A 17,042-nucleotide genomic window follows, 5' to 3' on the forward strand; every position below is an offset into this window, starting at 1 on the left:
AAGACATATCCTCGAGTGAGGATTTAAAAAAAATTTAATGTCAAGTAGTTGCCCAGCATCTTTGTCTTTACTGTCCAGAGTTTTTAAAACCCTACTTAGCTATTAGAAATTTCACATGAGAGCATTGCGGAGTATGGTCATAAAGAAAATTTTGGGCAAAAGCAGCCATTCATGATGTCAGGTAAAGGTCAGAGAGGGCTCAAAAGTTTGGTCTAGTCATTAGTAACCTTGATAAATTAGCTCTCCAGGCTTGTCCTATATTTGATCTGAGTTGCCAGACTGATTTCTGAGCTGAGCGATGCCGTCCTGGCTCCAGTTGATAGGTTATGTAGAGTGTGGCCCCACATAGCCACCTTCCTGCCCTCTCTGTAGTGCCACATGTCCTCACACAGCTTCCCGTGGCTCTGCACCGGGCAGGGCACACTGACAGGAAGGAGCAGGACTGGGCTGGGGCAGCACGGTCCAGCTCGGAGGCAGGATCTGTTGTCTAAAGGTGTGTTATGTTGCCTGTGGTTGGTATTGGAGGCTCTCACAAATGTGGAGGAGTTGGCTACTGGCAGGTGAAATCCAGCAATGAGAAATGTGAGGGCTATTTAGGAATCAGACAGGAATCAAAGCATAGAGTGAGGTCTCTCTGCAGCAAGCAGAGTCCTGGTCATTGTCTGGTATTTGGAACTATGATTCCAGAAATAGGATGGAATTTGGGGAAAGCAAAGCTAGGTCCTAAGCCATGAGGATCAGGATCACTGGACAAGTGAGCAATTTATGTTTTATTAATCATGATAACAGTTACATCCATTTGAAAAATACAAATTCTTCAAAATGTGAGACATTCATTCATTCTACCCATAAGTAGTCCTTGGTTTCTACCTGTTTCATAAACCCCTTCAGTGGGGGTTAAAGGTACTGCCCAGAGCTTAGAGTGCCTTGGAATTTGGGTGGGGATCCTAAGCCTGCCAGGTTTAATTTTAAAAGACCATAGTTTGTGCCAAAATTAATCTCTTACCTGAACCTTAATAAAAGAAGTCATTCAGCAGATGTAGAAATGAACAAATAACAAGCTATTCATAGTCACCATATTCATCAGTCATCATTGTTAATCAGCCATCTCTTTTATAATAGAACAGTAAGCTTAATTGCAATGTCCATAGGAAAGTTATCTAACTTTAGATTAATGATAGAAAAGCAGCTTTTCATAAGAATTAGACAAAGTTAGGCTCTGTGATTCTTTGTAGAAAATTCCAGTTACTAAATGACAAGTGAATTTGAGCAGCAGTTAACCTAGAGCTTGGAAACTTCCATCTCATCTTTTCATTATGTGCCAGGAAAAGCTATAGCAGCCATCTGATTATCAACACTGTCCTAACTGTGGCCATTCCTGATGTCGTGTCAAAGTGCCCTATATAATTGTGGAATCTTGATGGTCAGATCAACTTGGCATTACTTGAATTCATCAATCCTTTACCTAGCACACTGGAAACATGATAACTTTGATAAGTGGCCATTTCTGGTGAATGTCATTAGACTGACCACACGTCATATTAATTTCAGTGAAACTGGTCTGTTCCCGCTTTGGTTGTAATGTAGATTTTTCCCTGCCTTCCTCCCCTGATTTTATTGAGATATAATTGACATATGATACTGTATGAGTCCAAGATGTACACATAATGATTTGATATATGTCTGTATTGTACAGTGATCACCATAATAAATTTAGTGTACATCAGTCACCTCACGTAGTTACAATTTTTTTTCTTGTGATGAGAACTTTTAAGATCTACCCTCTTAGCAACTTTCAAAGAAATGTGTTGCCAGAAGTCTCTAGGCTTCTTGGAGTCACTGTAAGGCTCAAAAATACAATTAAATAATTTTCAGACACCATCCTGTTGGGTTGAGGGTGAAATCCAGGAATAAACCTATGCTACTCCCTCTTCCCATTGAGTTCAGCTGTGCTAGTTGCTGCATTCAAGAACATATGCTTCCACTCCACGGTCACTTCCCCGGTGCTTGCTTCCTGTTTACTGAGGAACTTGGGGCCCTGAGAATGGAGTACCTGCCTCCAGGCTACCAGCTAACTTAATTCAGAGCCAAGGCTGAAGCCCTGCATTCTCAACCCCAAGCCAATTCCTTCTTGCCAGCATGTTAGGGATTGGTTTGTTGAGCTAACTTTGTAGATGAGAGTTTAACAAAAATTTAAACAAGGTACATTAGGATCCCATATTGAGCTGGAGTGTGGTTTCATGGAAAGAGGCCTAGGTGGGAGTCAGAAGATGTGACTCCTGAACCTAAATCCTTCCTTGACCAGCCTCCTGGCCTGGGCAGTTGATCTGCTTTGAGTATTTATTTCCTCCTCTTTGACATAGGAAAAACAATACCTACTCTGTCCATATACCTGAAGTTGTTGGGAAAAATCTAATGAAAAAAATGTTGCGTCCTCACACTTTGAAAATTGTAAAGTATTATTATTGTTAAGATGTTATTATAGTACTATGAAATCAGGTTATACAATTATCTCACCAAAGAGGTTTATTTTATTTTTCATATTTATGAGGAAGCTCTGAAAGACAAATCCATGTTGAGATATCCTGTGTATATATAAAACTTGGGGATAATACCAGTGTTTTGAACAAAAGTACTCAAAGATCATACTATTATAAAAAAAATAAATTTTTAACAACAGAAATAGTAGTCTATCTTTTTTTCAACTAAAAAAAAAATACAGCAGCCTAAAGAAGAATGCTCTGGCAATGAAAGAAAACAGTACTGAATGGAACAAAATTTTTAATATTTTGATAAAAGGTTGCTGCATACTTGTTATGTAACAGATCCAAGGGATGTTTATTGGGGGGAAAATAAATACTGTGGTGGCCACTTGTTTTTGACTGGACTGTGCTATTCAAGGAAAACGTTGCTGTTTTTCCTCGGCAGATATTGATGGCTTAGAGAGCAGCGCGATTGGGGGCCAGCTGATGGCCTCTGCTTCTACAGAGTCTCCTTTCACCCAGAGCAGGAGGATCGATGACTCCACAGTAGCAGGTAAGGGCCTTGAGTTTATGAATATACATACATCACATGTGGCACTAGCAATTAAATCATTATTGGCAGTTTCCAGGGCTGACATAAATGAATTAAGGTTTTGTCTTTGCAGAACAAGTGCCTGGTGGAAGTTACTTAGCATCATCCAGCCGACGATGGAACATTCATTATTTATAAGCACAAAGTGCAATCCATTAAACTCTATTTCCTATAGTAGAATTGCACACAGCTCAGCATTGCTGTCTTGATGGCCAAAGAATCCCGTGCTGTCATTCATTGCCAGGTTGTTTTTGTCTCCAAAAAGTGACCCATGCCCCTTCACATTCTAGGTGTGGCATTTGCTCGCTATATCCTGGTTGGCTGCTGGAAGAACTTGATCGATACTTTATCAACTCCCCTGACTGGCCGCATGGCAGGGAGCTCCAAAGGGCTGGCCTTCATTCTAGGAGCTGAAGGCATCAAAGAGCAGAACCAGAAAGAACGCGACGCCATCTGCATGAGCCTGGATGGGCTGCGGAAAGCGGCGCGGCTGAGCTGTGCTCTAGGTACTGGCGGGAGGAGAATTTGTGACCCACGGCCTGAGGGGTGTACCTGCGGAACACATTGGGAATGGCCTAGTGGGAAACAGGTCTTTTAGGAGAGTTCTGCCAGGTGGGTGGCTAGAGAATAGACTCAATTAAGGGGTAACTTGTTTGTTTCCTCTAAAGGAGTTGCAGCTAACTGCGCCTCGGCCCTTGCCCAAATGGCAGCTGCCTCCTGTGTCCAGGAAGAGAAAGAGGACAAGGAAGTCCAAGAACCCAGTGATGCCATAGCACAAGGTAACAGCTGACAGGCCAGAGCTCACCTGGTGTCTTATGTGCGGTGTGCATACACATGCACGTGCAAGAGCAGGCACTCGTGTCCATTCCGGGTGTGATACATGGCATAGGCTTACCACTAATCATGAGATCCCACTGGGTCGTAGGCTTGGGTCTGTTTTACAGGGGTGATCTAACCGACTGCGTATCCCTCTGAATACCAGAGGCATGATGGCTGCTCACAGGTGTTGTGTAGGACACCAGAGGTCCACCAGCTGAGCTAGTCAGACCTCTGTCGTCATCTGCCCACTGGGTTGGCACTTCACAGAGTGCACATTTGAGGACATTGTAGGTTACAGCAGAGAAGGCGGAGTGGCCAGTTTTCTGAAGGGGGAAATCAAACAGATGGAGGAACTCCCCGAGACGAGGCACAGGAAGACGTTGCTCTTGTCAGAGAAAAACTTGAGCTTTGTGAACTCAGAAGAGAGTTGATTTTTATTTAATCAGTTAGTTAATGAAGTGGGTGATTATCTAAGTACTAGAGGCCCGATGTACTAATTCATGCACCAGTGGGGTCCCTCGGCCCGGCCTGCGGGATCAGGCCAAAACCGGCTCTCCGATATCCCCCGAGGGGTCCCGGGTTGCAAGAGGGTGCAGGCCAGGCCGAGGAGTCACACCGGTGCACATTTGGGGCCGGGGAGGGACCGAGGGAGGGCTCCAGGGCATGTCTGGCCAGTCTTGCTCAGTTCCGATTGGCTGGACCCCAGCAGCAAGCTAACCTACCTGTCAGAGCATCTGCCCCCTGGTGGTCAATGCACGTCATAGTAACTGCTCAACCGGTCAACTGCCCCCTGGTGGTCAGTGCATGTAATAGGAAGCGGTTGAGAGGCCTTAGCATATCATTAGCATATTACGCTTTGATTGGTTGAATGGATGACCAGATGATGGGACACTTAGCATATAAGGCTTTTATTGTATAGGATAAGGAAAGAAGATGGCCTTCCTAATGAGGAAGATAAATGGCAAACAGCCAACAGAAGGAAAAAATGGGAAGCTTGGTCCAGTGTATGCGAATGCTATGTATCAGGTATATACTGTAAAGTAAGCTAGTGACAGGAACATGGGGCACATTTTTAAAAGCTGAGAAAAACAGGCTGGGCACTGTTCCTCAAACTTGAACATTATATATAGATCCATATGAAAGCAAAGCAGTGCTCACAGATCCCAGTATTAACTGGAAAAGGGTATCACAATTGTACTTAATATGCACGACCATAAATTATATAAAAATTCTTACATTTAAAGCTTTACAACTTCAAAATGAAAACTAATATTCAAATTATATGCAAATTAAAAAATCAATATCAGTTGCATGTCACAAATGATGCTTTGCTAAAAGTCAATTTGCCCCTTGCAGCAGGAATACTCTTTGACATCCTCTGACGTGAGCGTGCTCTATTTCTGGGTTCTGGCTCATCACTCATTGTCCCACCAGGGCTGTCTTCCAACAATTTGATACCCTTATTCATGGAGAATGTCATCGTTTGGCCTTGTCTTGGCATTTAGCATAATTGACATCTTAAGTCACCTTCTGCATCCTTTCTCATTAATATTCTACAATAAAAATTATTACTTGAAGGTCACAAATATAAGCTCAGGGAATGAAATGATATGGTAATTTTTAGATATAAAGCAGTCATCGTGACATTCAGAGCATAATACATAGGTTGCTTTGGGTGATCATCATCATGAAGGCGTAACATTAAATCTCAGAGAGAACTTGCAGAACATCAAGAATCCTTCCATATTATTACTTTGAGTACACAGGGGCAGGGAAGGGTCTGGGCCCAGATGGCTTTAGCTGGGATCAGCTCATGTAGCCTGATCCAGAGCCCAGGGGTGGGCCTGGAGGAGCTGCACCCACCAGCTCAGATTCCATCCAACTTCTGAGCTGGAGTCTCCAGTGTCGGTGGGGCCCGAGGGCTAAGGAACTTGCATGATGAACCACAGGGACCTGCCATGGAGGAACTTGCTGCCAGTGTTGTCTTCTGTTTCCCTTTGCCCTTGCATGATAGCACATTTCTTCCTCTCCATCCATTCTCTCTCCCTTTCTGTCTCCCTCACTCAGAATGCTATTTTAATGAATGTCTTTCTGGCACAGTGAAACTAAAAGTGGAGCAGAAACTGGAGCAGATCGGGAAGCTGCAGGGGGTGTGGCTGCACACAGCCCACGTCTTGTGCATGGACGCCATCCTCAGTGTAGGCTTGGAGATGGGAAGCCACAACCCGGACTGCTGGCCACACGTGTTCAGGTGCATGGCGGGATCCCCACCCCGCATGGCACCCACCCTGCCATGGCATCCTGAGGGTGATGGAAGGGGTAAACTCCAGGGTCTGCAGCCCTTAAACAGAGGGAATAGTTCGAGAGTTTGGGTAAACCCCAAGTGAGAGATTAAAAAGAGAAGAGGGACCAGGGGCCCAGCTGAATGTATGTCATAGAGAACATACAGGATAGGATTCAGGAGATTATGGATAGATTATGGACATTGTCTAGGAGAGGCAGATGTGTTTTACAAAGGAAGAAAAACCAATTTCTTACATAGTGGATGATAAAAGCCATGTCAGTTAATGAATACTATGCGGATCTAGAAGCTGGCCATGTGTCAGCAATATAATATTGCCGCACGCTTGTTAATGTCTTCTCGTTTAAAGAAGGATGTTGGGTAGCTTACAGGGAGACACAAAATACAAGAGGGGAGAGAGGCAGGGAGATGGCTGTCCCCAGAGGAAGGAGGAAATTGGGGAGCACTATAACACTAGCTGAATTTCCTTTGTGTCTCAGTGTGGGATTTGCAGAGCTGGTCCGATTGAGCTGCGACTTTACCAGCTGCTTGTGTGTCACTCTCTAGGGTGTGTGAGTATGTGGGCACGCTGGAGCACACCCACTTCCGTGATGGCACCTCTCAGCCCCCCCTGACCATCAGCCAGCCCCAGAAGGCCCCCGGAGGCTCTGGACTCCTCGGGGACCTGGAGTGTGAAGGCTCACCCCCGGAGCAGAGCCCGGAGCAGGAGAGCTCCCTGCGTACCGCCCCGGTCATCCAGCCCCTCTCCATCCAAGAACTCATCAGGGAAGGCAGCCGCGGCCGGGCCTCCGACTTCCGCGGGGGCAGCCTCATGACCGGCAGCAGCGCCGCCAAGGCTGTGCTCACGCTGTCCACGCAGGCCGACAGGTGTGTGCGCACCCCTCCTCACCACCCCCCAGAAAGGCTGCCACAGAGCACCCATCACCTGTTGGCAACACCACATTCATCTCCTCTGGTCTCAGAATCACTCCCGGGACAGCCTGATTTGTTCACCAGTCATTTAAGCTTCTTAATTTTTTTCAAACATAGCTCTGTCTCCTGCCACGCCCACACTTAGAATGACCTGTTGTCTAATGACTAATTGGAGGCTCTGGAGGCAGGCTGCCCGGACTCCCGGACTCCAGGCAACTTCACCTCTGCGTCTTGGAATCGGGTCATGAAGTAGCTCTCTCACAGGATAGCCGCGAGATTCAGTTAATCAGGACACTTGAAGCACTGAGGACAGAGCTTGGCAAATAGTAAAAATCCACTCTTTTTATGATAATTAATATTTTAACATCCCACACCCAGAGTGTGATATATTATGAAGTGATGCCCAAAACCATGTTAAGTTTGAAAGGGAAAAATCAGCAATAAGTTCAGCTGTGTGTTGACACTTGGATGTTGAAAGTGCTTTTGGTCACCAGTCCCATGTTCTACCGCCTCACTTCACTCTCCAGACTTGGTGGTTGTGCCCTGACCACCCAGCACAGGTGCAGTGGGGTTTATCAGGTGAGAACGGACATCAAGGGGGTGCAGGGGAGGAAGCGCACCCACTGGCTGGGGCTCTGAACACCCAGTCTTTCCTTGCTCTGACACCAACCAACTGCAAGGTCATGCCTGTCTAAATAGTTGCCCTGAGACTCAGTTTCCCGCTTCCTCTACTAACCCAGGACATGTACTAACTCAGTACAATAGTCCCCCTTTTTCCTGTTTATCCGACAAGGTGGCTGTGCAAGTATTTTGGGGTCTGGATACAGGTGTCAGGTGGGATATACCATTCACCGCTGTTGTTTCTTACAAGGAAAGAAGTGGTTCCTGAGCTACAAAGCCTAAATGGTATTAAAACTGGAATCACAAAACAGCAAGAAAAGTGTTTGCTACAATGGTTTGTGAATGATGAGTTCACTGATCTGTGTCTCATGTTACTCCTTCAACGGGGGCTTGTTATTTGGTTTCTCTTAGAGACACTCCCTTACCCAGCACGTGGCACCCCATGGGGCTGCTTGCCCTCGGGTGTCACCGCAGGATTGGAGGGTAGGCATTGGGGGACCCAGTGCAGTGGAAGGCTGGCTCACCTCATTCCTCATGTGGCCACACAGACCGAATTTGGTCCTAACATTCCGCTTACCAGTGAGCCTGTGATCCCCCTCAGCCCTGCTGCCTGCGCTCACCCCTCCTCCCTAACTCCTCCTGGAATGTCTGTGCGCGGCTGAGTGGAAAACAAGAGAACCTTCAAGGTCCGTTATGTGAGGGAATACTCATTATCCCAGTAGATCCTGGAGCTCCCACCGTGTCCTGGGCCCCGGTGCCTGAGTTGGGGGGGATGAGGACAGTCCCCGAACTCAGGGGGCTTACAGGAAGGGATTTCCTCCTCTTGTATCCTCAGAGCCATGCTCAGTGTTATACTCATCAATGTAGTCCATCAAAAGCCTTAATTTGCTTTAATATAGCTTATGAGCTTGAAGCTAATTCTAAGGATTCCATCCCCAGTTGTTCATTTTCTGGGAGCGATACTTTGCCATCTTTCAACTTCTTGCCAATGTCTGAACTATGCCTTGGGGCACCAAGGTTCTTTTTTTAAATATGTTCTGTGCCCTTCAAATTAAACTCTCAGCGTTAGAGCATACTCGTACACAGTCATTAATAAAATAGCATACATTGTATTAATCACATCTAACAAAATTACCATAATCATTCTGCCATAAAGGCTTTGCTGGATTGTTTCCAAGTAACAAATCTCTTTGTTTCATCCAGGCTCTTTGAAGATGCTATAGATAAGTTGAACCTCATGGCTTTGGGAGGTTTTCTGTACCAGCTGAAGAAAGCATCGCAGTCCCAGCTTTTCCATTCTGTTACGGACACAGTTGATTACTCGCTGGCAATGCCAGGTAATTCTTTCCCCGAAGAAACTGTGCCGTGAGATAAGCAGGAAACAGCCCAGCACCCTGATACCAGCACCCTGCCTGCAGACTTGACTCCACACTCCCTTAGCACAGGGTCACCTGGCTCATTTGTCATCTAGTATCAGGGCATGATGTGTGTGTAGGTGAGGGGTGGGATTATTCTTTGTGAGTGCAAATGTCGCTGCTGCCACTGTTACAGGCATTGCCACTGGACCTGGGCTAGGTTGTCCTGCTAAGTTTTGGGCTTGTGGTGACAGAGGAATTATATGGCTGCTCAGAGTGCAGAGAGCTCTCATGAGGGTGGGAACCGTTTTCCATATCACAAACCACACCACTCGCCTCAATCCAGGCAACTTGCAGATGCCACTACCGATTCCAAACTGGACGGTGGGGGAGAAAACTGGAAGGATCAACAGAAGCCTCATGCCACCCCTAGGAAAACTGCTCGCAGGGCACACCCTTTAATGATGGGTCGCTGTCACTGTTTTCACACAGGAGAGAGCAGATGAAGGCCAGCCTGTGGAAGAGGGAACAGAATGGTACTGAATCGTCCCCTGGTCTCAGATGGGTGGCAGGCTGCCCCTACGTGCAGCTGTGCTAAAACAGGGAGCACCTTGTCCCGCTGAGTCCAGGCAGAGGCACAGAGCCCTGTGGCGGGTTGGACTGCACAACCTCAGGCCCCTTCCATCTTTAGGAATCTGAAGTTCAAAGTGTAATATATTTGGCCTCTTGATCCTTACTGCAGATTCTAATTTGAGAACCACCATCCTTTCCCCACTAGTTTCCCCCCCCTTTATTGATTAAGGTATTACATATGTGATCTTATCCACCCCACTCCCGTTCATGCCCTCACCCCCCTGGCGTCTGTATCCATTGGTTAGGCCTATCTGCATGCATACAAGTCCTTTGGTTGATCTCTCCCCCTTCCCCCCACCCTCCCCTACCTTCCCCACTAGTTTTTAATGGGCTTTAAAACCTTAGCTGTATAAAGCCAGCCTTCCGGAACCTCAGCCCCCCAGAGCATCTCTGAGCCCAGGGAAACCTTCTGAGTCTTTGGCATTGGAGAAACCAGCAGACTCTGAGCCTACAGAAAGCAATGAGCAGGGTCAGGAAGAGGCTGCAGACCCAGGCAGAGGGAGCACTGGCCTTTCAGTCAGTCAGATGTGAGTCCAGATGCTGCCTTCATTATTTACCAGATGCATCATCGTAGAAAAGTCAGCTCATCTTTCTCACATCAGTTTACTAACCTGTAAAATGGCAGTGATTACATTTACTTCTTAAGGTTTGCTCTCAAAATTAAAATGGTTAAAGATGCAACGAACCAGCACAAAGTCTGAGGCAGAGTAAGCATTCCATAAATGTCAGTGGTTATTATTACTGTCATTTTGAAGCGTATTTGATATGGCAAGACTAATTAGAAGCGTTTTGGTTGGGAGAGCCTGCTAGTGAGCTTTTTGTAGGCCGTAAAGGCGAAGCAACAGGACATGAGCAAGAAGGGAGTGGGGAAGACTAAGGTAACAGTGGCGAAGAAGCAGCAAGCGATCCGAGTGGGCGAGGACGGCAGGGAAGTGAAACAGGCTGCACGGCATGTTGTTGGGTAGCAAATGGGCCTGACTTGCTTGGCAAGGGCTTCGGAGTGGCCACTAAGGGCTGGCCAAGTGAACGATGACCGTGAAGAGTGACGATCACAACAGTCATGATAATAGCCAAGAGTGTGGGTCAGGTAGTGTGTGTCTGCATTAAGCACTTTATGAACAGTGTTACTTTCAATCCTTAAAATAACTTCAAGAAACAGGTTCTATTATCCCCACGTTTACAGTGAGAAACCGTGGATCGGAGACATAAATCTCTGGTCCAATGTAACCCAACTACTAAATGGTGAAGAGAAGAGTTGAGCCCAGGCAGCCTGACTCCACAGGCCTCCTACTTAACCACTACGCCGTCACTCTCCCTAATCGACAAGCACTGTTCACACTGTCATGGCAGCCACTGGGAAGGTAGTGGCGAACAGGAGAGGTGCGCCCGGCCTTGTGGAGCGAACCGCCCCCGTCTCTCTTGAATCCAGGCTCCTCTCCTCTCTTGGATAGCACACACCGAACCATCCTGCTGGCCCGAGCACAGTTCTTCCTTTTCGCCCTCTCTCTGTGCTTGAACAGTCAAACCCTTCCTGAGTTTGGGCTTTATGGCTTCTATGGTCTTCTCTTCTTGTAGGAGAAGTGAAATCCACCCAAGACCGGAAAAGTGCCCTCCACCTGTTCCGCCTCGGGGACGCCATGCTGAGGATCGTGCGCAGCAAGTCCAGGCCGCTGCTCCACGTGATGCGCTGCTGGAGCCTGGTGGCCCCGCACCTGGTGGAGGTGAGTCCCTGGGAAGTGGGCAGCTCGGGGACTCCTTCAGCAGAGCCAGCACCGGGGTCGCCAATCAGTGTGGGGCACAGAGCGCTATGGCCACAGTGCAATGAGAAGGTTCCCATCCTCTGGTCCCAGCATCATAGTTCTGTGATTATACCTTGTGGCATCTGAAGCATCACCCCAAAGGGCAGCGCTGCCCTGGTCTCATCCTGACCCTCTTTACAATTTGGCGAGGTGCCTTCCACGGCCAGTTTTCATTCGTTACAACCTGGTGTCGACCTGAGTCTGATGCTTTATTTTTATACATGACTATAGCAATGCCTTTTGTTCCTGTCCGTCTCTCTCTCCTAAAAGCTAACTATATTCTGGGCAGTGACCTCTTGGTAGGAGAACCATACCGAGTTTTCCAACAAAATTAGTACTGGGACCCCCTTCACTCTCCAAAGGAAAGCAGTTCACTTGACACATTTTATGGCAACTCACCATCTCAGTGCATGATGACTGGCTACTGCTAAGTTGGTGGGAAAATTGTTGCCCTATTTTACAATAACTTTTCTTAGTAGCTCTTTAGTGCCTATCGGGTAGAGATGTCTTACCTGGTAGAGATATTTTGGGAGCTTAATTCACTAACCTGAGAGCCTTCTGGTAAGGAAAGGGAGTGGAAAATAATAGCTTATGGAGAAGCAGTATGTCAGTTATCTACTACACTTTAATAAAGCATCTCCCAAACCAAGTGATTTAGAACAACAGCCATTTAGTTAACTCAGGATGCCCTGAGCCAGGTGTGTGAGCTGGGCTCAGATGGCACTTCTCCGGTCTCAGCCAGGCTTGGCAGATCTCAGCTGGCCTCACGTCACCTGTGGCCAGCTGGTCTGTGATGGCCTTGATTGGGACGGCTGGAGAATGGGCGCTCTCCTCCTTCAGTGGACTAGCCCCAGCTCATTCTCATGGCATTTTTAGAATTCCAAAGGAAAGCAAGAGGGCAAATCCCAAATCACAATGACTCTTCAGCTCTCCATTTGTAAAAGATTTGATGTTGTTCAAAGCAAGCCACGCGTGCAAGCCCAGGGGGAGGGCGAGGAGACTACTACAGGGCCTGGATACAAGGAGCTCTGGACCAATGAGAGCATTATCGGTGCAGTTGGCCTCCCTCACTGAGGGACAGATGATTCCTCAGGTCTTTATGTGTTTGGGGCACAGTTCACAATGAGCCCATGGGCAGCTCTGGTGCCTTTAAAGTCAGCATGTTCTACATCACCGAGCAAACTGTCCTATTACCTAAAAAAAAGAAGAAATTACTAGATACTCTCAGTTTCCTAGAAACATTTAAGTGACATCGGAGTTGTGTCTAAGAAGTTTGTTAGATTATTAAAAAGCCTTTGGAAACCAGATTCTTCCTTGCCTGGAGTTCTGATGGTGTTCTCTCTCTCTTTTTTTTTTCTAAGACAATTACATTTATTTAACACATTCAGTATTTCACATTGTACAAATCCTTAGATTCTCTTTATTCACTGGTCCATTTCTACAACAAATACATCCAAAACACTATTTAATAAAATTATTTACAACATTTCCAAATGAGAAGATTCCTTTTGTCCCCACTACTGCTACTCACACAATACTTCCACAGCACAATACATCATGAGACCTAAAAATGCTCACCCTGTACTCTAGGCTGCTTAGGAAATGTGAAAACTAATAACATAATCACATTAGCTCCTCTCAATACATGGCAACATTTTAGAAACCTTGAACTTCATCAACACCAAAAGGGTTCAACAACTCTGCTTTTCTCGTTGCACTTTATGAAACAGGTTGCAGGGACTAGGAAAAGGGCTACATTATTAAAATGACTAGCTGTACAGAAAGTGATTTTAAAAAGTCACAATAAATTGTGAACTTGCAGGCTGCCTGCCACAAGGAAAGACATGTGTCTCAGAAGGCTGTCTCCTTCATCCATGACATACTGACAGAGGTTCTCACGGACTGGAACGAGCCACCTCATTTCCACTTCAATGAAGCCCTCTTCCGACCCTTTGAGCGGATTATGCAGCTGGAGCTGTGTGACGAGGATGTCCAAGACCAGGTCAGTGTGTTCCGGTAATCAGCATCGCCGTCATCGTTGCAGCTAGCTCTTCCTGAGTGCACTGGCAGGCATTGTTCTATGAAGTTTGCGTGTTCACCTTTCCACTAATCCTATGTGGAATCTGTGACAAAGAAAGGTGAATCCATTTAGCTGAGGATACATGGTCAGTGCTTGGTGGAACTGGGACTCGAACCTACGCAGTCGGGCTATTCTGGTCTATGCTCTTGTACCTACCTAGTCTACATGAATCGTCTCTCTGAAATCTAAATATGTTAAATAAAGACTTAGGCCCTAGCCTGTTCTGCTCAGTGGATAGAGTGTCGGCCTGCAGACTGAAGGCTCCAGGTTCAATTCTGGTCAAGGGCATGTACCTGGGTTGCAGGCTCCTCCCCGGCCGGGGTCCTGGTTGCAGGAGGCTACCAACCGATGTGTCTCTCTCACGGCAATATTTCTTTCTCTTTTCCCTCTCCCTTCCACTCTCTCTAAAAATCAATGGAAAATATCCTCAGGTGAGGATTAAAACAAAACAAAAAAAAAGATGGAAGACTTAAAATTGTTTTTAAATACATTGACACTCTGGCAAGAAAGTAAAGAATACTAAGATGCCCACAACTATGTAACAATTGGAAGCCACAGAAGTAAGCAGAGCTTTACGACGGACGGGGTTTGCCTCGACAGAATTCGTCACGAGGTGAAACTAAGTTCTGCTATCACATTTTTGAGGCCAGAAGAACAGAAAAAATGTTTAATGCAAATCTTTAAAACTGGTGTTCATTCAGACCAAGGTTGCATTACAAATGAACCCAAGTAGCAACCTCCCTGAAGATAAGATCAGCCTGTTTCTAACACTGGCTCTTAGTAAAGATAAAAAAAATAACTCTCCAGGATTAAAATCACAAACCAGCCACTCTGTGGGGGTCAGTGCATGAAATTGCACCACCTGGTGGTCAGAGAAGCTTTGCACAGGCACTGTACAGAGTAATTCCCATCAAAATCCAAGCCGACTTTTTAAAGATATTGGCAAGATGATTCTCAAATTTATATGCATATTCAAGGGATCGGGACTAGAGGAAAACAGATTTGGAAAAAGAAATTTGAAGAATTTACACTACCCAGTTTCGAAACTTCAATAGTCAGCACAGTGTGGTATTGGTATAAGGATAGACTTATAGTACGATGGAACTTAATAGGGAGTATAGAGATAAATTCTCACACGTACATTCAATTAGTTTTTTACAGAGATGCCACTGGAGTTCGATAGAGAGGATGTTATTTTCAACAAATAGTGTTTGAACATATGCAATAAAAATAACCTACACTTTTACCTCAACACATACAAAAAAATATCTCAATATGGATCATAGGCTTAACTGTAAGATCAAAAACTAAATATTTCTAGGAGAAAGTATAGGAGCTGATCTTTGAGACCTTGGAGTAGGCGAAGATTTCTTAGCAATGATACCAGCGTTGTCCATAAAAAGAAAATGTGATGATGCTCACTCCAGGAGCACATGTGAAAACTACAACAATACAGAGATTAGCACAGCCCCTGCGCAAGGATGACATGCAAATTCATGGAACTGTCCATGTTTTGTGCAGTTCCCAAGCATCCTGACCACCCTTTGCTGATTAACACAAATACACATCCAAAAAATTTTTGATGAATTGGGCTTCATTAAAACTTAAAACTTTTGCTCTTCTAACAACATTGAAAAATAAAGACAAGCCCGAGGCTATGAAAAAGTATTTTCAAATTATAGATCTCAGGAAGGATCTGAATCTAGAATGCATAAAGAATTCTAAAAATAGCCCTAGCTGGTTTGGCTCAGTGGATAGAGCATCGGCCTGCGGACTGAAGGGTCCAGGTTCGATTCTGGTCAAAGGTGCATGCCTGGGTTGCGGGCTCGATCCCCAGTAGGGGGCGTGCAGGAGGCAGCCAATCAATGATTCTCTCTCATCACTGATGTTTCTCTCTCCCTCTCTCCATCTTCCTTCCTCTCTGAAATCAATAAAAATATATTTTTTAAAAAAGAATTCTAAAAATAATTTTTAAAAAGACAAGGATGAAAAGACAAAGACTCAATCTAAAAAAAAACACAGTAAAATATTTATAAATGGCTAATAATAAGCTCATGAAAAGTTGCTCAGCAACATGAATCATTAGTAAAATGCCCATTAATGCAACATGACCACTTACTTAGGTGATTTTTGCGTGAGTTTGCCTGGGTTCTGTTATTTCTCTTTCACTAAAATTAGCCCAGAAATAGGGAGCAGAAATACATCACCCTTCCCAGAAATTCTCCTGCTTCTTTTAAGAGAAGGATTTTACATGCCACCCCTTTGCCTCTGCCAGGTCGTCACGTCTATTGGAGAGCTGGTTGAAGTGTGCTCCACCCAGATCCAGTCGGGCTGGAGGCCCTTGTTCAGTGCCCTGGAGACGGTGCACAGCGGGAACAAGTCCGAGGTGAAGGAGTACCTAGTTGGCGATTACTCCATGGGTAAGATAGTGTGTGGGTATGATATCCTGAAACTTCACTGAATTCCTCTATTAGTTCTAACAACATTTGTGCGAGTCTTTTAAGACTTTCTGTGTATAAGACCATGAATTGTACCTCTTCCTTTCCAAATTGGGTGCCCTTTATTTCTTTTTCTTGCCTAAGTGCTCTGGAGAGGAGTGGTGATAGTGGGAAGGATGTGGGGCTGACTTTTGCTATGGAGCATTAGTTCTCTCAGCCCAGTTTCATGCTATCAAAGCAAAGTGAACAATAGGGAAGCCCAGCATTCAGCCGGGCTTTGTCAGCAGGAAATAAGCTGCTGTTGCAGGGACACGAGTTCTGAGTTCTGCCAGCAGGTGAGAGCCCCGAGCATTGTCAGGCCCTGCTCTTACAGATTGGATGAAAGACTAAGAGACTCCTATTGTTTTCACTTAAACAGATCTGTATTGCGCTAATGCCTAAAGCCAAAATGAGAAATGTGATCCACTTGCTAGAAAGAAGCAGAAAACGATCATAACACAAGCAAATCCAAATCCAGGAGGCTGGGTCTGGATGGAAATGGATGGGCACCCCGAGGGCATGCCCAGCAACCAGGGGTATTGTGTCAGGGTCCCCAAGACCACCTCCACTTTCAGAGACCACCAGAAGGACTCAGCAGATAATCATGCTAAGGTTTATGACATGGCCCAGATTTATTCCATTGTTCACAGCTAAGAAGCAGGGTGGCAGCATAGGAAGGATGAGCCAGATTATAAGGGGGGAAGACAGACCAGATCTGGGGAAACCCCTGTCAGGCTCTCACCCTCCCATGATGTGTCCCACGGAGCACATTTTTACCCCAACAGTGAAAAATGCAGCGATATGATATAACGCCTCAGCCCAGGAAAGTGCATTAGAAACCCAGCGGAGGGTGGTCCCGGAGGTACCTTCCGTGTAGCATACACCAAAATGCCTGACTCCCCGAAGGTGTTCAGAATAAACCACATTGTTTGCACGTCTGGCACAGTGAACTGCCTTTGTTCGTTAAGT

The 17,042-nt window shown here is 45.8% G+C and overlaps 1 protein-coding gene and 1 pseudogene across 4 annotated transcripts in view; both read left to right on the forward strand.

Annotated features, from left to right (window-relative positions):
* ARFGEF3 (ARFGEF family member 3) overlaps nt 1-17,042 on the forward strand; it is a 126,060-nt gene that overhangs the window by 86,376 nt on the left and 22,642 nt on the right. For all 4 annotated transcript variants that reach the window (XM_059700454.1, XM_059700455.1, XM_059700456.1 and 1 more), the window contains 9 exons: nt 2,929-3,036; nt 3,366-3,581; nt 3,744-3,854; nt 5,995-6,145; nt 6,743-7,063; nt 8,933-9,066; nt 11,293-11,438; nt 13,339-13,518; nt 15,872-16,016. In XM_059700454.1, the coding sequence (XP_059556437.1) occupies nt 2,929-3,036; nt 3,366-3,581; nt 3,744-3,854; nt 5,995-6,145; nt 6,743-7,063; nt 8,933-9,066; nt 11,293-11,438; nt 13,339-13,518; nt 15,872-16,016 (1,512 nt within the window). The remainder of the gene's footprint in view (nt 1-2,928; nt 3,037-3,365; nt 3,582-3,743; nt 3,855-5,994; nt 6,146-6,742; nt 7,064-8,932; nt 9,067-11,292; nt 11,439-13,338; nt 13,519-15,871; nt 16,017-17,042) is intronic.
* Nucleotides 15,013-15,112, forward strand: LOC132237760 (U6 spliceosomal RNA; annotated as a pseudogene).

This window comes from Myotis daubentonii, chromosome 6 (assembly GCF_963259705.1).
Source record: "Myotis daubentonii chromosome 6, mMyoDau2.1, whole genome shotgun sequence".
Classification (NCBI taxonomy): Eukaryota; Metazoa; Chordata; class Mammalia; order Chiroptera; family Vespertilionidae; genus Myotis; species Myotis daubentonii.